At 36.7% G+C, this 20,974-nt stretch overlaps 1 protein-coding gene across 3 annotated transcripts; it reads left to right on the top strand.

The window, feature by feature from the left end:
* Nucleotides 1-11,254: 11,254 nt before the first annotated feature.
* On the top strand, nt 11,255-15,678 carry LOC112720260 (uncharacterized). Of its 3 annotated transcripts, none has more exons than XM_072206474.1 (5): nt 11,255-11,527; nt 12,269-12,611; nt 13,148-13,814; nt 13,891-13,981; nt 14,060-15,678. In XM_072206474.1, exons 3-5 carry the CDS (start codon nt 13,705-13,707, stop codon nt 14,159-14,161), a joined length of 303 nt encoding a protein of 100 aa, XP_072062575.1. In that variant the 5' UTR covers nt 11,255-11,527; nt 12,269-12,611; nt 13,148-13,704; the 3' UTR covers nt 14,162-15,678. The 3 variants fall into 3 exon arrangements, 2 of the variants coding, with proteins under 2 accessions (XP_072062575.1, XP_072062576.1); XR_003812189.2 differs by having other exon boundaries at nt 11,265-11,527; nt 12,504-12,611; XM_072206475.1 differs by having other exon boundaries at nt 11,265-11,527; nt 13,074-13,814.
* Nucleotides 15,679-20,974: the final 5,296 nt, after the last annotated feature.

Consider the following 20,974-nt stretch of genomic DNA (forward strand, 5'->3'; position numbering starts at 1 on the left):
TCGACCACGATGTAGTCTATCTTGAGGGTCCTGGATTGGTTCCCTTTTCCGAAGGTTGTGTGTAGCGATACGTATCCTAGTGGTTATACCGGGGTATCTCCTAGTCCGAACAGACTATTCGGGTATGCTCTAAGCTCCTTTTCGTCTAAGCCGAGTTTGTCGAAGGCTGTTTTGAATAAGATGTCGGCAGAACTCCCTTGGTCTACTAATGTGCGGTGTAGGTTGGCGTTTGCCAGTATAATAGTGATGACCATGGGGTCGTCGTGTCCCGAGGTGATGCCGGATGCGTCCTCTTTAGTGAATGTTATCGCAGGGATGTCGGGTGCTTCCTCCTTTCCCTCGACATGATATACTTCTTTGAGATATTTTTTTCGGGATGATTTAGAGATCCCGCCTCCTGCGAATCCCCCGTGTATCATGTGGGCGTGTCTTTCTGGTGTCCGAGGTGATCGCTCAGCTCGTCCGTCATCTTCGTCCCTTCGTCTCTTTCTTTGGTCATCATCTCGGGTAGCCAGAAAGCGATCTAATCTTCCTTCTCTCACCAATTTTTCTATGATATTCTTTAAGTCGAAGCACTCGTTGGTGGAGTGTCCTCGGACTCGATGGTATTCGCAATACTCCTTCCGGTTTCCTCCTCCTCTTTTGCCTTTAAGTGGCCGTGCTGGGGGAATTTTCTCCGTATGACAGACTTCTTTGTATACGTCGACCAGGGATACCTTGAGAGGAGTGTAATTATGGTATTTTTTTATTTTCTCCCCTTGTCGATCTTCTTTCCTTTTGGATTCCTTGTCTTTGTCTCGATAGGGGGCCCCAGATTTTGAGGTTTCTCCCAGCCGAGCATTCTCTTCCATGTTGATGTATTTTTCTGCTCGCTCTTGTACTTCGTCTAAGGAGGTAGGGTATTTCTTTGATATAGATTGGCTAAAAGGTCCCTCTCGTAGGCCATTGATGAGTCCCATGATGGCGGCCTCTGTTGGTAAACTTTGTATGTCCATGCATGTTTTGTTGAATCTTTCCATGTAGTTGCGGAGACTCTCCCAATCTCCTTGCTTGATCCCCAGTAAACTGGGGGCGTGCTTGGCCTTATCCCTCTGGATGGAGAATCTAGCCAGGAACTTTTTGGCCAGGTCGTCAAAGTTTGAGATGGACTTTGGAGGTAAGTTGTCGAACCATCTGATTGCTGTCTTCGTGAGAGTTGTTGGAAAAGCTTTGCAGCGAACAGCATCTGAGGCATCGGTAAGGTACATTCTGCTTCTGAAATTGCTGAGATGATGGTTGGGATCTGTGGTGCCGTCGTACAAAATCATATCCGGGAGTTTGAAGTCTTTTAGAATTTTGGTTTTCATGATTTCCCTTGTGAATGGATCTTGTTCTTTGCGTGACTTTTCCTCAGGAGTAGTCCGAGGGGTTTTTGATTTGAGATCGGCTTCTAATTGCTGTAGTTTTTCTTCCAATTCTTGGCGTCGCCGTATCTCTCTTTGTAGATCCTTTCTGATCTCTCGTTGTTGTTGGGTTTCTTTCTCAAGTTGTTTCAAGCGATCTTGAAGCGCCTCTATTGCTCCCGGATTTGATAAATTTTTATCTCCGTTGGATTCCGGGGTATCTTTCAGTGTGGTGTCCGCGTTTTTGTGCGGTGTTCTGTTTTCCATATCTGAATCATGGTCGTTGTCATGGCCGTCCGCCATGGTGGTGGGATGACTTCCAGGTTCCCCAGCAACGGCGCCAATGTTCCGAGGGTTACCTGAAACTGGAGGTCGATCTTGGACGAGATCTTTTATACTGGTCAGAGATAACGTGTCCGACTGGCTGATGGCGGCCGGAGCTGTTGTATCCGACTTGCTGGACTTACAGCACTGCTGATCCTTGGTCACCGGAGGGTGGGGGGGTACCTGCAAGAGACTCCGATGCTTAAGTTAGCACGAGTATTAAGCAGGTTTTATGTAGAATCAGAGTATGAGTTATACTTGGATGCTCCAGTGTATTTATAATAGTGTGGGCTGATTTTTCTGATAAGATAAGTTAGTTATCTTTTCTTATCTTATCTTATTTCAAGTAAAGTCAGCTTATCTTCAAGGGAACTGCCTTTATCTCTATAGGCTTGAATTGCCTTTGGATTTGGGTCGTGTTCCTCTATTTGGGCCCTTTATTGGGCTTTTCTATTGATTTGGCCGATCTCTTTAAGAAGAGATCGGATAGTCGGACCTGAAGAGGTCGGTCGCCGTGTTGCTAAACATCCCGGATCGGACAGCTCGACCCAGGGTATGAACAGTGGACTTCGGCCACGACATTATCAATCAAATCACACCAGAAGATAGAATGATCCTCCGATTGGTGTCTCATGACTTCATCCAGATTAAAGCTCACTTCTCTTCCATCGATCTCAAACAAGTAGGACCCGAAAACGCATCTAATTTGAACCGGGAGGTCTTCAAGAACGGCCTCCCAAGCAAAATAGATGATGTCCTCCCGAAATCACTAGGGGGCATCTTAAGAATATGAAAATCAATTGGGAAGACCAATCCCTTTATACTCACTAGAACATCCTCCGCTATACCAACTACGAAAATTAGCAAGACCTTTCCAACTCAACTCGCTTCTTGGTCTTCCTTGCCAATGTGGAAAATGGAATTGGAGTAGCTTCTTGCAAGGCCTTTCCATCCTTAGGAATTCAACCCCTTGGTTGAGCAATCACTTCTTCAACTTCCTCTTGAGCTTCATTCTTCTCTTCGACTTCTTTTATCTCAACCATATCCTCATCTTGAGTGACCTCTATTGGACTTGGCTCTTCATGACTCCTCTCTTACAATTTGGTGCCGGACCTCAAGGTGATGGCATTGATGCCACCCTTGGGGTTGGGTAAAGGTTGAGAGGGTAAGGCACTAGAGCTTGGGGGTTGAGTGGTAGAGGTAGAGGGTTGAGTGGTCGATTCTATACGGGAGAGAAGGGCTTGGATGGTAGAGGTAAGACCGGTAAGACTTGAGGTGAGTGTGCTTTGAAGCTCCTTTTGACTTTGGAGAATGGAGCGGAGTGTTTCATCTTGGTTGGAGGAAGAAGAAGGATAAGTGATTTGGAGGGCTTGTGGTTGGTTGAATTGAGGTGCTTGCCTTTAATGACGTGGTTGGTAGGTTTGGTAGGCTCTTCCTTGGTTTTGGTTTTGGTATGGAGGATTTTGTTGGTATTGGTTTTGTTGGTTGTTGTTGTTCCATCTTTGATTCCCACCGTTGTCCCTTCCTCCTTGATTATAGTTGTCCCTCCATCCTTGGTTGGAATTATCTTGCCAACCTTGATTAAAATTACTCCCTTGATTATAGTTGCCTCCTTGTTGGTGATAACCTTGGTTTGGACGATTGTAGTAGGCATTAGTGGCCACCAAGGTATTATCTTCTTGGAGACTTAGGCATTCATCGGTGTAATAGGAGTAACAAGAGCAAGTTTTGCACGCTCGTTGGGGGACCAACTGTTGACTTTATTGTTGTTGAGGAGGTGGAGGTTGTTGTTGATTAAGTTGGAGTTGCTTAAGAATATTTGTCATCTCTCTCAAGGTTTGGGTAAGGACGGTGGTCTCACCACTAGTAGAAACTTCATTTATAGCTCTTGGATGGTTGTTTCTTTATCTCGTGTGTTGGGTGGACTCGGCCAAATCGGTGATCAATTGCCATGCCTCCTCCGCCGTTCTATACTTTGTCAAGGAACCATTGCTTGAGGCATCCAAAAGGATCTTGTCTTGTGGTTTCATTCCTTGGCAAAAATTGCTAATCAACACTAGGGTGTCAATCATATGGTGCGGGCATAAGTCAAGAAGCCTCCGAAACCGTTCCCAATACTCGTATAGAGTTTCCATTTCACCTTGGACAATGCATAAAATTTATTTCCTCAATCTATCCGTCACCTCCGGAGGAAAGAATTTATCTAGGAACTCCCTTCTAAGCAAATTCCAATCACTAACAATTTCATCGGGCAAAGTGTAGAACTACTCTTTGGCTCTTCCCTCTGGAGAGAACGGGAAGGCAAACAACCAAATAGCAACCTCATCGGAACCCTCCCGCCTAGTTGTTGAACATACGTCTTGAAAGTCTCTAAGGTGTCTAATAGGATCTTGGGCGGAGAGTCCATGAAACTTGGGTAGAAGATGAATCAAAGCGGTCTTGAGTTCAAAATTAGCATTTAACTCCGGATGACGCACTTGAAGCGGTTGAAGAACAAAGTCCGGAGCACCGGCTTCTTTAAGAGTGACTCTCCTTGGAGTGCCCATCGGTTCGGTAGCTAGATTAATAGAAGAAAAATTAGTAGTATCGATGGAAGAATAGATGGTTTCCTCCTCAAATGACGTTTTCGATTCACCCTCGGAAAAGGTTGGTGATTGGTAGCAACCCTTTCACCACCTCCAAGGGCCAACCGTCTTCGAGCTTGCCTAAGATGTGAGATAGTTCTCTCAATTTTCGGATCAAAAGGGGCTAAACTCGGATCCGGTAGTGAACGTGTCATTCAATGGAAGAAGCATAGAGCTCATGACAACAAGATGTATTAAAGAAAAGATTAATCCTAACTAACAATAGAGCTAGAAAACAATCAAAGAAGTCACGCGCCGAGCGTCACGCGTACGCGTAGGTCACGCGTACGCGTCGTTTGGAATTTTGCGATCCACGCGTATGCGTCCACGTTTGTGCGCCAATCCCAGATTCCAGCTCCCACGCGTGCGCGTCGGCTACGCGTGCGCGTCGATGCCAATGCTCCAAAGCTCCATTTTTCATGCTCCTTCCACTTATGCATGCTTCCTTCCTCTCTTCTAGACCATTCTTGCCCCTATAAACTCTGAAATCACTCAACAAATGGATCACGGCATCGAATAGTAGTAGAGGGAGATAAAAATATAGCATAATTAAGGCCTAAAAACATGTTTTCAACCATCAAGCAAAATTAGGAAGGAAACATAAAACTATGCATTTTACATGGATAAGTGTGATAGAATGTTGATAGAACCCTCCAAATTCTACACAAAATAAATTCTAAAATTGAGGTTCATCATTACCACATCTATTAAATGCATATGAAATTTATGATATGCGGATAAACTGATCAAATAACGCAATGTTATTGCATCCACTACAGGGAAATATGTTTCCTCATAATCTATACCGTGTCTCTGTGAAAAACCTTGTGCCACAAGTCGGGTGGCGCAGAATTTAAAGTCCACAAACTAATCGGCAATTGCACCGGGTCGTACCAAGTAGTGCCTCAGGTGAATGAGGGTCGATCCCACGAGGATTGATGGATTAAGCAACAATGGTTAAGTGATTTACTTAGTTAGACAAATAGAAAATGGTGTTGAAGGTTCAAAAGCATAAACAGTAATTTCAGAATATCAGAAACAAACAGTAAAATTGATGTGAATAATATATAGAGAAACAGTTAAGGCTTCAGAGTTATCTATTTTCCGGATTGACTTTTCTTACTAAATATTTTAATCATACAAGAATTAATTCATGGCAAACTATATGTGACTAAACCCTAATTCCTTAGACCTTTTTAGTCTCCTATAAAATTCATCAACTGCCAATTCCTTGGTCACTTAATTCCAATTAGAGGGTGAAGTTCAATTCTAGTTTATATGCCACAGAAATCCTAATTATCCAAATATAAGAGGATTATATGTCACGTATCCCGTTAAGTCTAGATAATTAGAAATTTAGGAGGATATGTTTTCAAGCTGTTGTTCAAGTAAAGAGCTTTTCGAAGTTATACAAGAACTCAATTAGAAAGAGGGTCATACTTCCGTTCCACCCAAATTCATAATATAAAGAACAAAAACAATTCTTGAATTATAAATCAGTACATGAATTAAAATAAAAAAAATAATAGTATCAATCCATACAATAGACAGAGCTCCTAACATTAACAATGGAGGTTTAGTTACTCATGGTTCAAAGAGAAAAACTAGGATTCAGGTAAACTGTAAAGTGCAGAATGAGGTCGGAGAGAAGAGAGGCCCGAAGGGCTGATTCTTTTTCCTTTTATATCTAATTCTAATTAATGTAAAATATATTTTCTAAAACTAAAATAATATCTTTTTCTAATTGTAAATAAAATAAAAGTTGAATCAAAATTAATTTGATTGATCCGTGCTGGGCTTGAGGAGCGTGGGGACCATTGGATTCATTAAGCTCCACGCTGAACTTGGCTTTTTCCAAGTTCAACGTGGAGAAGGCAGTGTGGTCTTTAACGTGTTCCTTTGAATCCACGCTGAACTTGGATTTTTTTCAAGTTCAGCGTGGAGAAGGCAGCGAGTGCTTCCCTGGGAGTTCTCAAATCCACGCTGAACTTGGCAGGAACCCAGTTTAACGTGGAGGATGCAGAGGTTGATGGAAGAGAAATGTTTACTATTATATATCATTGGAAAGCTCTGGAAGTTAGCTTTCCAATGCCGCTAGAATCACATCGATTGAACTTCTGTAGCTCAAGTTATTCTGGTTTGAGTGCAGAGAGGTCATGATTGACAGCATCATCTGCTTTCTCCCTTTTCTGCTACAAAACTCCGTCAAATCCCTCCGAATGTTACCTGAAATAAATAGAATTGTGCACAAATCAAAGTAGCATCCATAGTAGCTAAAAGATATTTAAATTTTGATTAAACTTAGCAATTCAAGTGCAAATTCACAAGGAAAAGATAGATAAGATGCTCACGCATCATCGGGCTTTGTAGCGCACAACTTCATTTTTCTCATTTCGTTTTCTCACAAATACCCATCGGTATCCAACAGGTTTTACATCTTCAGGTGTATGGACTACAGGTCCAAAAACTTCACGTTTTGCAAGTGAGTCTAATTCAGCCTTCATGGCTTCTTCCCATTTTGTCCAATCATTTCTTTGTCGACATTCTTCAACTGATCTTAGCTCAAGATCCTTACTTTCATGCATGATATTTAATGCCACATTTTATGCAAATATTTCATTGACAATTGTCTTATTTCGGTCCCATTTCTCTCCTGTAAAGACATAATTTATCGAGATCTCATCATTTTCACAATTTTCAGGTACCTAAACGTCTTCTGGCGTTAAAACTATATCAGAATCTTGGACAACTACAGGTGTCATTACTATGTCTTTTTCAACAGGAATAATATTTACCTCTTTTCTCTTTTGAAGATTTTTGTCTTTGGAACTGACAGGCCTGCCACGCTTCTGGCGTGTATTTGCTTCGGTGGCAATTTGTCCAACTGGGATATCAATTCGAATTAGGGCATTTTTCGCTGGTATATAAGACTTAGTTATCCTCTTTGTATCAAAAAATGCATCAGGAAATTCATTTGCTATTCTTTGCAAATATATATAATCTTTTGAACTTCTAGTTCACATTGCCCTAATCGAGGATCTAAATGCATAAACGATAATGCATTCCAATTAAGTTCCTTTTCAGGAAGCTTATTCTCTCCCCCCTAATGTTGGAAATTTTGATTCATCAAAACTACAATCTGCAAACCGGGCTTTAAATACATCTCCAATTTGTATCTCAAGATACCTCACTATAGAGGGAGAATCATATCCAACATATATCCCCAATTTTCTTTGGGTCCCATTTTGGTGTGATTAGGTGGTGCAATGGGAACATATATCGCACATCCGAATATTCTTAAATGGGAAACATTTGACTGCTGGCCAAAAGCTAATTGTATAGGAGAGAACTGATGGTAACTCGTTGGCCTCAAACGAATAAGTGCTGCGGCATGTAAAATAGCATGCCCCCAAACTGAGGTTGGGAGATTTGTTCTCATAAGTAAGGGTCTAGCAATTAATTGGAGGTGTTTAATAAGTGATTCTGCTTACCCATTTTATGTGTGAACATGAGCTACTGGATGTTCAACATTTATTCCATTAGCCATACAATAAGCATAAAATGCTTGGGAAGTAAATTCACTAGCATTATCAAAACGAATTACTTTGATTGAATTTTCTGGAAACTGTGCTTTTGATCGAATAATTTGAGCCAGTAATCTCGCAAACGCCAGGTTGCGAGAAGACAATAAGCACACATGTGACCATCTCGAAGATGCGTCTATCAGGACCATAAAATATATAAAAGATCCACATGGTGGATGAATATGTCCACATATATCACCTTGAATCCTTTCTAGGAATTCAGGAGACTCAAATCCAATCTTTACTGGTGATGGCCTTAAAATTAACTTCCCTTGAGAACATGCAGCACAACAAAATTCACTAGATTTAAGAATCTTCTGGTTCTTTAGTGAATGTCCATGAGAGTTTTCAATAATTCTTCGCATCATGGTTGTTCCCGAATGACCCAATCGGTCGTGCCAAGTTATGAATTCATTTGGGCTAGTAAACTTCTTGTTTACAGTGACATGTGATTCAATTGCACTAATCTTGGTATAATATAACCCAGATGAAAGTGAGGGCAACTTTTCTAATATAACCTTTTTATTTAAATCATGAGTTGTGATACATAAATACTCATGATTTCCCTCATTCATTGTCTCAACATGATATCCATTTTGGCGAATATCTTTGAAACTCAATAAGTTCCTCAGAGACTTAGTAGACAATAGTGCATTATTTATTATGAATTTTGTTCCTCCGGGAAACAAAATTATAGCTCTTCCGAAGCCTTTAATCACATTGCCTGAACCAATAATAGTGTTAATGTATTCCGCTTTTGGCACAAGATGGGTAAAATATATATCACTTTTGAGAATGATGTACGAACTTGCACTATCTGCAAGGCATACATCTTCATTATATATCCTTGCTATTTTCTTCAAAGATAAATAATAATAAAATGAGTGGCAATACATGCACAGTCAAATTGAATTATTGATTGGAATTATTTTTCTAAGAAACACTGCACATAATGTCATATACTAAAATTTTATTTTAAAAGTTGACACATTTAATGATTTCAAAATTCATAAACATTAATATTTCATTATTTATATACATCACATTTGAAGCTTAAATAAAACTTAACAATAAGTTCTTTACAATATTTATTTACATAGATACTTAATAATCCCACATATTAAACTATTCCATCATTGATCAAATGACCAATATTTCTTTCAGGATCCTCAAAGAAATCTGACACATCATAATGACTGGTGGAATTTTCAGCATCATTTGAAACAAAATTTGTTTCCTTTCCTTTGTCATCCTTTTTTAAAAATGCTTGGTAAAGATCGACTAGGTGCCTTAGGGTATGACAGGTACGTGACCAATGGCCCTTTCCACCACAATGAAAACACTTATCCTCTGTTGATTTATTTTGCCTAATATTTATTTCTTTATCCCACTTCTGGTGAGATCCTCTCTTTTGAATATAATTTCTTTTCTTTCCATAATTTTTCTTATTATTAAAACATTGTCATTTACCTCTTCTGGGGTAACTTGCCGCATTTACTTCAGAAAATGGGGCGGCGCCAGTTGGGCGCGCTTCATGATTTTTCAAGAGCAACTCATTGTTGTGTTTAGCAACAAGAAGGCAAGAAATTAACTCAGAATATTTTTTAAACTATTTTTCTCGATACTGCTGCTGTAGGAGCACATTCGAGGCATGGAAGGTTGAGAAAGTTTTTTCCAACATATCATGATCAGTTATATTTTTTCCACATAATTTCATTCATGAGGTGATTCAAAACATTGCAGAATGATATTCATTTATGGATTTAAAATGCTGTAGGCGCAAGTGCGTCCATTCATATCGGGCTTGAGGAGGTATCACCATTTTTTTATGATTGTACCTTTCTTCAAGGTCTTTCCAAAGATCTGTAGGATCTTTTAATGTGAGATATTTATTTGTCAATCCTTCGTCAAGATGACGACGAAGAAAAATCATAGCTTTGGCTTTATCCTTCTGGGATGCATTATTTTCAGCCTTAATAGTATCTCCAAGATCCATTGAATCAAGATGAATTTCAGCATCTAGTATCCATGATAAATAGTTGTTTCTAGATATATCAAGAGCATTGAATTCAAGATGAGAGAGCTTCGACATAATGAAAATTTGTTACCTGAGTCTTCCTAAAAATTTGATCAGAGTCTCATGCTGATAACGTGCTGTAAAATAAATAAAGATATACTAAATATAAAATAAAGATGTATAAATAGAAGACTCTAGTATTAATTGGCTCAATAACAATAATTCATATATGTATTTACTAATATTATATGTTGTAATATATATATATATATATATATATATATAAAGAGAGAGAAGTATTAGAACGTAAAGAGAGAGGTATATTCCCTTGCCTCAGATCATGCTTTTATAGGCGTACAGAAGTTTGCTTTTCAAACTACGTTTATTTTGCTTCATCCTAAGGACTTTCTCTTTCAACATAGAAAATGGGTTGCCCATTAAATGGACATCCATTCTTATCCTATCCTAGTCACAACAAATCTTAGGTATTATGCTTTTTTGTATGATGCGTGATAGAGAAAATTTAATGACAGCTTCAGTTGATGCAACTAAAAAACTGATATCGGCATAATTTTTTAGAGCTTTGTCTCATAAGTCATAATAGCATGCATAATCAAAAGGAATTTTTTAGTTTAATATGTTTTGCTAATGGATCAACTACTTTTTTTGGGCCAATCAGTTTTAATTGGACATGTTGTAGTGGTTGCTAAACTATACTTCCATTTTCAATTTTTGTCACTATTCTCCATTTGGAATTAATTTTAGAAAAAGTTATATCTTAATATATTCTAAATATTTTTAATAGAAAAAAAATCCTTCACAATAATAATAATAATAATAATAATAATAATAATAATAATAATAATAATGTGATAGAAAATTTTTATTTTAAAAAATTTGTGCAACCATAAGGGCAAGTCTCATAATCTAGTTACTTATAATCTAAGTAAATATAGTATATGCGACAAATACTTCGACATTCCATCATTGCTGCAAGTTCATATGAAGGAAGAACATGAATAATATACATTTTTGTGAATGATAAAGTCTTTGAAATATAGAGATAAGTCCATGAGTTATGTTAGACTATGTTTGGAAGGTAAACTGTGACTAAAAGATAGAGATTGGGATACAAAGAATGAAAAGCAGAGGCTAAATTATATTTCTGTATTGTGTTTGGTGTTAAGTGTACAAGATTGAGTCATGTCTCAGTATCCTGTTTGATTTAGGATAAATATAGAGATTGAAATAAGTAAAATTACTTAAATATCCTTGTTAAATAAAAAATAAAAACAAAATAAACCTTAATCCCTCTTCTCCCCCATACCACCATTCCTAATTTTATCGGCACCACTGGTCACCACCATCATCGTTATCATCTAATTGAGAAAGAAGAGGTTCTTTGTCATTGACTCAGACGGAAAGAAAATTAAGGACTTAGAGAGCTTGCTGAGGATCACACGAGCGCTGGAGGAGGCCATTGGTGCCGACAACAATGGTGTCGGTGTCGGGATGACTACAGTGGTGGCCAAGTCGGTGGTGAAAATAGTTGTAATGAGGAGGCTTGAGTTTGTGGAATGGCTTGGGAGCATCGAGGTAAAGCTGTCTTTAAACTTTATTACATTATCATTTTGTTCGGCATAATAATTGTGTATGAGCAAGTTGTTAACGGATGGTATTTACCATTGAGAAATTCAATAATACCACTAAAAATGTTAGAATTGCAGAGGGTAAAGGGGTTGAAGAAGAATGAAGAGAAGAAGCCTTAATTAGTTTTTATATGTCAATATATAATTAAAGTTTCAGTCATCGTTCTTGTAAATTTCAGTTTCATGTGTTTTCATTTTCTGGATGTACTAAAGAAAATAAAATTTTGTGTTTTGAAACTGAAATTTTAGTTATAATCTCTAACTACCAAATACAATATTGAATTTTAGTCTTCCAGTCTCAGTCTTAGTTCCAGTACCCCATACTAAACGTAGTCATAGAATTTTAGGATGGAAATTAATATTTATGGTATTTTATTTATTACTTTATTAAGAAATTTAAAAAAAAAAGTTTGGAAATCATTATCGTATTAATTGGAGTTTTAGGGTTTTATATATATATTTATTTATTTATTTATTTATTATTTGTTAAGCTTGCACAATTATATTGGATTAATACAAAAATAGAATTTAAGTTCAAATCTTTATAAGTATTTTTTAATTCTTTGTTAATGTATGACCAATATAAATTTTCATTAGTAATGTCTTTCGATTTTTCTTATTTAAAATATTTAAATATAATATTAACAAAAATGTATAATTTAAGGTGTATTTATGTATCATATTCCAGGTACAGTATCCTAAATCAAGTTAAACACACATCTCAGGTACATTGTATCTTGGATATTAAACAACGCGGTGAAACACAATTCAGGTGCTACTAGGATACACACAAAACACGTTAATCGGGTATTATGTACCTGAGATTCACTCGTAATGGAAAAGTGGGCATAGTATCCGAGATTTGTTGAAACGCTATAAAAAGTGTGTAGATGAGATCCTTGTATTCATTATAACTTTTTCAGGTTTGGATAGTTTGAAAAGCATACATGGCTGGACGAGGGGTTTCGTCCGATCAAAAAACATTAACAGGTTGAATGCAACCTGACATGTGTCCACTGATGAACTTTGAGGTCAGTTCGTGTATCTGTTATTTTTAATAGTTAATTAGTTAATATATTTTTATTTATTTAGTTTTTAGTTGATACCACAATATATGTTAATTAGATGTTTAGTTTTTATTTGGATGAGATTTGTTAGAAGAGTAGAACATTAGAATTTAATTAGGTACATATAAAATAATTTTTATCTGTCGTGTTAGTTTATTATGAAATAATTATATTTTTTATTTGTTATTATTAATTAAATAATATATTCTTTTATTCATTAAATTAGTTAATGAGTCATGCTTAAATTTAATTAAATTATATTCTTAAGTAAATAATGCATTCTCTTATGTATAGTAATATTCATATGCATCAAATTATTTAATGAGTCATGTTTAAATTTAATTAAGTTATATTCATAATTACTTTATTGTAAAGCAATATTAAATGCAATAGGCAACAGAAGACTAATGAATAGTAGTTGTACAGTCACCTCGGTTGCTCTTGGCACGTCGTGTGACTTTAGGGCTCCCGCTGTCTGACATGCTACTACCTTATATCAGGGAGGCTGGGTTCGGACATGTAGTAGAGCTAAAGGATTTCATCTTCGACAATACCTTACTCTCTGCATTTGTGGAGCCGTGGAGACTAGAGACCCATATTTTCTACCTTCTGTAGGGCGAGGTCAATATCATACTTTAGGATGTGGCATACCATCTTGGATTGCACACAGATGGTGACCTGATAGGCAACTACACTAGAGATTTCCAGTAGTTCCATGGGCATCCCACATGGCAGTGGATTGAGGATTTGCTCAGTGATAGACCTCCATCACAACTCGAAGACAAGAAGCAGAATTTTGGGCTAAAAATGACTTGGCTTAGGAACAGGGTGACCCACATTCCACCAGGGGTTGATGCAGCTACTCTCGGCCAGTATGCAAGATGTTACTTACTTATGTTGATTGGAGGATACTTATTTACAGACAAGTCAGCCAACCTTGTCCCTGTCAGATGGATGTCACTTTCTGGAGGACTTTAATAGTTGCAAAAGATTGTCATGGGGCTCTGCATTGCTATAGCACACCTATCATTCATTGTGCAGCGCTGTCCAACATAATATGACGGACATTGTCGAGTGCGTGCCGTTAGTCATGTCGTGGATCTACCATAGTTTCCCGACTTTCTGTCCTGCCGGATACGATATGCTCATATTTCTTCTTACTTCAAGGTAATTATTTAATATTTTTGTTGTAATAATAAGAATGTGCAATATTAAAAACTAACTATAATTTCTTGATTATTAGGTTGGCGGGACTTGGACAGCAGAGTCGGGACCACCATCGTGATAGAGGTCTTAGCTTGCGGTGCAGTCTGGATGCACTCAGGTTTGACGAGGTACAACATCTGGAATTTTTCTATGTTATACACAAATTACTCTTCTAGTGCTAAATAGAGTATTATGCACATTTCCAGTTCCAGTGGACACCGTATAAAGATCCCCAGCTACACAGACGACACCTGAATGTATTAGGAGCATTGAAGAGATTCGTACATAGAGATCCGTGGTGCCGTTAGTGTGCTTTCACTTTGTAGAGTTCCATTATATGGACAAGGTAAAGAGACAGCTTGGTGGTCATTAGCATTGGCAAGAGGGCCTGGTCAATGTGGATAAGTTCTTGTTCATGACGACCTGGGGTGATGATGTGTGGTGGCCTAAAAAACACGGTGCTTGGTATGATATGTGGAGGGACCGTGGCCACCAACATAGGATGGTCACCATTGAGGGTGACCCAGATCCTCAGCTCATACAGGACTATTTATTATGGTGGCAGGAAGTGTGTACTGTTCATTTTTTCTCTGGGGATGAGGTATTGGTTGAGCTGAGGGATGCGGCCCCATCGGCGAACATTCCCTCGGTGGCCCTAAATCATCGGGATGTGTTATACCTTCCACCGGATGCTCCAGATCATAGGCGATGTTCTAGGAAACACGTTATAGATTATATCTATAGGCCAATCTGGAAGGCCTGGGCTCATGAAGGATGCCAGCACAACAAGATGTGCATTTGGCAGATGAGGAGGCAGAGTATGCATGCCAGGAGGAGATCTCAGAGGTCCTTCCAGTTACTACCCAGGAGGATGTCCCATCACCCACATTCATTGCTGGGCATTAGGCGGCTATTGCTAGGGACTTCATGCCAGGTACATCCTCAGTAGCACAATAGCATGATCCATTGTTCACAGTAGGACAGAAAGGTGATGGCACCGATATGTTGGATCAGATTAACTTCGACATGAACACACTGATAAACCCCAATTTTGTGGTTTATCTTATACTAATTTGAGTGGTTTTCTCAACATATCTCACACTTATTCACTGATTTTTGCTTGTTTTTGTGATTCCTTTGTAGTTGAGCTTGAACGATAAAATTATGTTATTTGAAGCTTTAATTGGTTGATTTTATTTCACTATTTCATCCCATTGGTGCCTTGATAGGTGTGTTCAAATATTTCAGGTTATATAGGGTAGGAATGGAAAGTGAAGAGGATAGCATACTAGAGTAAGGAATTATGAAGAAAATTGGAGCCTCAAATTTCTGCTATCTCGCGTACACAAGCACTCTAGCTACGTACGCGACCTTGTTTCGTGCGCCCTCGCGTACGCGAGTATATTGGTCGCATACGCGAGCTGATGAAAACGTGCCTCATTAATGAGAGCATGTGACTCACGATCTCAGAGGGTTTTGGACCCCTTTCCAAGCCCAATTTGGTGCCAATTGAAGAGAAAATGATAGGGGATCATCCAAGGGAGAAGACACAACAATCACAATAGAGAATTTTGTTCTTTGTTTCCTAAAGAGAGAAACACTTACTTCTCTCTAGGGTTTAGTTTATTTTGATCATCTTTTGTTTGAATTTCTGGATTGGAGCTTATTAATTCTAGTTCGATTGTCTTAATTTTAATTTCCTTAGTTCTAATTCTACTTAGTTCCTTTGTTAGTGCTATGTTCTTCTCTTCTCCTTAGTTTTTTTATTTCTCATTTTGTGAACCTTGGCAATTTTGAATTCAATTTAATGCATTGATGTTTTCCATGTTTTATGGTTTTAGTTGAGTTGATATTATTGATGATTGTTAGTTGGTAGCATTAATTTCTAGTTTATTTTGCAATTTGTCTATGTCTCCAAGTAGTGCACAGTGCACACCAAGTGTTTGAAAAAATATTTTTACTAGTTATGGAGTAGTTTTCTTTACTCTTTGCCTTGGTAAAAGAGATTGAGTGATCTTGAGTCATTAGATTTAATTGGATTGATGATTTGGGAACCCTTGTTGATCAATTTGATACTCATTAACACTAAGCTACTACTAAACTAATTAGTAGATAGGTTGGGACTTATGGGTTGATGTTGATTAAGCCTATTTGACATACTTCAAGCATAGAAGTAAACTTTATGGGTTTGGTCCCTTACAATTGTCAATATATGGGTATTAGACAAGGATAGTGATCCCAATTCTCACACCTAGTCAAGAGTTCTTTTGCAACTTAATTGAAACATCAAAAACATCAATTACTTAATTCTTGCATTAGTTGCTTTTAGTTAGTTCAATTAGCTTAGCGTAGATTTAAATTCATACATTGCTTGTTAGATTCAAAATTGCTTAGGTAATGTTAATTGTTTAGATTTAGTTTCTTGTCAATTGAGTTTCTTGCATGTTAAGTTCCTTAGTTTAATTTCTTACTCATGACTTTTAACCCTGGAAATCTAACCAACTTTAATTCACACGCTTGCCCATTCTCTTGAGAATGACCCGAGAGTAATACTCTTGGTTATTTTTAGTGGGTTAAACTTGTGACAACCAAATTAAACTTTGATTGAGAGCTAGTTGTCGGTTTGGAACTATACTTCGACGTGATCTTTATTGATAAATTCTAGACCGACGATAGTCCTCTGTCACACACCAAATCGAGTGTGTTTTGATGAGTTGTATGACCTCATGTGTTTACCAAAAAATATCATGGACGACCTTACATATAGATATTGTGGTAGGAGAGATTGGTTGGTCGATTAGGGAGGCTAATCTTCCACATCTTGGGCACCTACATGTACGTCACCGACAGTGGCATACTGACCTGGTCCCATGGCAAGTCTTGTCATTCAACAGCATGCTCCACCACAGTGGGACTATACCCAGGGATTCCCAATGTATAAGGCTACATAGGTGGCTCCAGTATATCCACATGTACCACCTACAGGAGCGTACCAAGTGATTGTGCCACCACCTCCACCTCCAAGTTATCATTCACTCCCGCCATCAGGATATCAGTCATTCTCTTGTCCTTCACAGCACCAGTCTATCATTCGTCCTTGCCACAGTCGACCTCAGCGACAAACACGTTCACTTGCACGTCGGATGGGCCAGCGATTTGATCACTATACTGGACAGTAGTAGTGACTTCACTGTAACTCTATATAGTGCTTTATATTTTGTATTCGTCTTCTATTTGTTTTTTTGGTACTTATAGCCTTTAGAACACTTGTTACTTTCTGAATTATGTAGTGATTGCTTATGTTTGCTACGTATGTTATATTATTTATCCAAATGCTATATTTGAAAACATGAAAACTTAACAAGTAAATGGAAACAACACACTTTATTCAAATGAGAAAATATTTAGACAAAGACATCAAAATAACATAAACTTTTTGAAATTGACATGAAATAACACTACTATCCTATTAAAGTACTATATCATTGATCCGATGTTGGAACGTTAGGACACCCTTGCTTGGTATGACCTTTCTGACGATAAATGTATCCCAATTTTTTGAATCAAGTCATTTTTTTTAATAACTAATTAATTAATTAAAATGGTAATAATTTAAGATTTGAATTTAAAATTTAAACATATGAAAGCACTAGTGGTAGTAAATCTCTAACCGACAGTAAACAACCTTTTAAAACATAGTCATAACTAATTCTACATTTATTAGATTTGAATGATATTTTGTTATATGAAAAGATAAGAATACTAGCTCTATTCCTTAAGTTCAGTATAAAATCAAATTCAAATTAAATTAGGTAGATAAATCGGTTACAAGTTCAGAGTAGAAAATCGTGCTCTTATCAGCCAGCCTGATATACTAATAGTACTTCGGGAATATCTCAAGCTGTGGTTACCCAATTGACTTAGTTTAAGATTTGTTTTAAAGCTAATTATATTCTCTATAAGTTTGTATCTAATAGCTAATTCCAAATTCTAAACGTAGAAAAAGTTATAGGGCTCACAAAGTGACGATCCAGATTGAAGATTTCATCTAAATGCCTCCTAACATAATCTGCACATACCTGAGAGCTATTTGATCCTTCCTTTCTCATTCTATTCCCTTTTTCTATACAAAATATTCTAGTATACACAAAGTCTAGCCATGAAACAAGTCTCTCTTCACTAACAAACCGCATCTATTTGCATCATCGGAATACCTAGCGGAATTTCACTCGAGGTAGGGGGTTTTGTGATAATTTTTATATGTCATATCCTAAATATTTTTGAATATATATGTTAGCATTGCACGTCATGATATAATGTTTTTTTTCTCCATACCCATTATGCATTATAATAACAATCTTCTGTGCATTAAAGAACTGAGGGAATGATCCTTCGGTAAGGGAAAGTGACCCCTAAAGACAAGATAATTGAGATGATCCTTCGGTAAGGGAAGGTGATCGGCAAACTTTTGGGAACCTTCGGTAAGGGAAGGAGACTCCCATCAATTTTATATAATAAGATATCTTTGTTGATATAACTCTTTTCTTGTGTATGTCTAAATAACCTTGATTGTAAATTGAACTGAGGGAATGATCCTTCGGTAAGGGAAGGTGACCCCCAAATATAAGATATCGATATGATCCTTCGGTAAGGGAAGGTGATCGCCAAAACGTTTGGGATAAGAACCTTTGGTAAGGGAAGGGGTTTATACCGGTTTGAGCTCAATACCTTCCATAAAAGCTACGAGAAAAAGTAACAAAAAGTACAATGAAAAGTGTGATCATGATTGTTCTTCTTTTATCTTTTTTTTATTGATGATTATGTTTATTATTGCATTCAAAGATCCTTCTTTTTTCCAAAGTTCCTTTTTGTATGATGTATGATATTGTTTAAAGATCTTTATTTTATTCAGATCTATTTTGTTTGACTTATCTATGGCAATGTTACTATTCTTCTCTTATTTATTATTTATTTTTTCTTGCTTTATGGCCTATGAGAACATCATACCAAGGTTCATGAGTTTACATTTATATGTTTTAAACGCTATAGGCATTTTGTATGCATCACACATGTCATAGCATAAGTAAATGAGAAGCATCTAAAAGTCACACCACTCCGACTAACAAGGACTTTTGAAAATAATAATTGAATAACATTGCATTATCACTGTTTTTATATTAAAACTCGGAGTGGCTGGGGATGGATACGACAACACCATATAGATAAACTACTGGAAACTTTTGTTTCCCACCCCTCTCTCCGTACCATCTTCAGGAACGATGCAGTACGAAGTAATACAGTTGAGGTGAAATGACAAGTGCACTAGTGGGAGCAAGCTATCGAGGACGTAGATACAAAACATTAAACGTTTACCTTAAGAAGGAAGAATATGCGATTGTTTTGGCCATAGTTAAACAAATTAAGAGAATTAGGATTTTCTATGTGTCTTGTTTTATCCTTATTGACTGATTGCAATTGTAACTATTATGTTTCCTTTTTTATTTGGTATGAGTAAAGCTTGTCATTGTTGTTCCTTCATGGTTTAGCACACCGGTTTTTCATGTTAGTATTTTTAAATCCACTTATATTTTTCAACTAGTAACTATTCTAATAAAAACTAATTATTCAATATTTTTATCTATAAATTATTTTATATAAATATTTCACATTTGTTTTAAAAGAAAAATTTCGCAAGGTCTTTGAATATCAGCTACTAAATATAATCCAAATAAAGCTTAACTCAGTTTAAAAGTATTAGGGTGTTACATTTTGGTATCAGAGGAATTTGATCCCATAGGGTCATATTCTATGTTTGCCAGATTAAATTATTATCATTTAGTTATAATTAGTGTTATACAATGAAATCTTTTCTATGTGATATGTAATCATCTAATAGTCAAGGTTAGTGTTCCCCCTAAATGTTTTTGTTTGAGCTTTATTGCCATAACTATTTGATCAAAATGTGCATGTGTTAAAGGTCAAAATATGGATTGTCTAAGAACACCCTACTCATACTTAAAAGACATAGAAAAATGCACCTGAGACATTCTAGGAAATTATGTTTTATTACCTTTTTATATATGTTTGGCATGCGTCATGTTCTATTCTATTATTTATCATCTATGTTGTTGTAGTATGATGCCCTGTTATCTTTATAGCATTATTCCTTTCTTTCCTTCTTTTACATGCATATAATATGTTTATCATCCAAGTTTTCATATGCAAATTCATTTTTTTAAGGTCTTTTCACCAAGAGTACATGCATGTCTTTGTGTTTTCTTGATTGAACTTACTTATGTTGGAAATATCATATATGATATATCACTATAGAAAGAAAATGTAGATAAAATCTACTAGGATAAGTGAGGTTGAATTAGTATCTTCTTAGGAGACACGAATTTTGAGGACAAAATTCTTTTTTAAGGGGGTGAGAATGTAACATTCCAACTTTTTGAATTAAGTCATTTTTTTTAATAACTAATTAATTAATTAAAATAGTAATGATTTAAGATTTGAATTTAAAATTTAAACATATGAAAGCACTAGTGGTAGTAAATCTCTAACCGACAGTAAACAACCTTTTAAAACATAGTCATAACTAATTCTACATTTATTAGATTTGAATGATATTTTGTTATATGAAAAGATAAGAATACTAGCTCTATTTCTTAAGTTCAGTATAAAATTAAATTCAAATTAAATTAGGTAGATAAATCGGTTACAAGTTCAGAGTAGAAAATCGCGCTCTTATCAGCCAGCCTGATATACTAACAGTACTTCGGGAATATCTCAAGCTGTGGTTACCCAATTGACTTAGTTTAAGATTAGTTTTAAAGCTAATTCAATTCTCTATAAATTTGTATCTAATAGCTAATTCCAAATTCTAAACGTAGAAAAAGTTATAAGGCTCACAAAGTGACAATCCAGATTGAAGATTTCATCTAAATGCCTCCTAACATAATCTGCACATACCTGAGAGCTATTTGATCCTTCCTTTCTCATTCTATTCCCTTTTTCTATACAAAACATTCTAGTATACACAAAGTCTAGCCATGAAACAAGTCTCTCTTCACTAACAAACCGCATCTATTTGCATCATCGGAATACCTAGCGGAATTTCA

The sequence above is a fragment of the Arachis hypogaea genome, chromosome 11 (assembly GCF_003086295.3).
Source record: "Arachis hypogaea cultivar Tifrunner chromosome 11, arahy.Tifrunner.gnm2.J5K5, whole genome shotgun sequence".
Taxonomy (NCBI): Eukaryota; Viridiplantae; Streptophyta; class Magnoliopsida; order Fabales; family Fabaceae; genus Arachis; species Arachis hypogaea.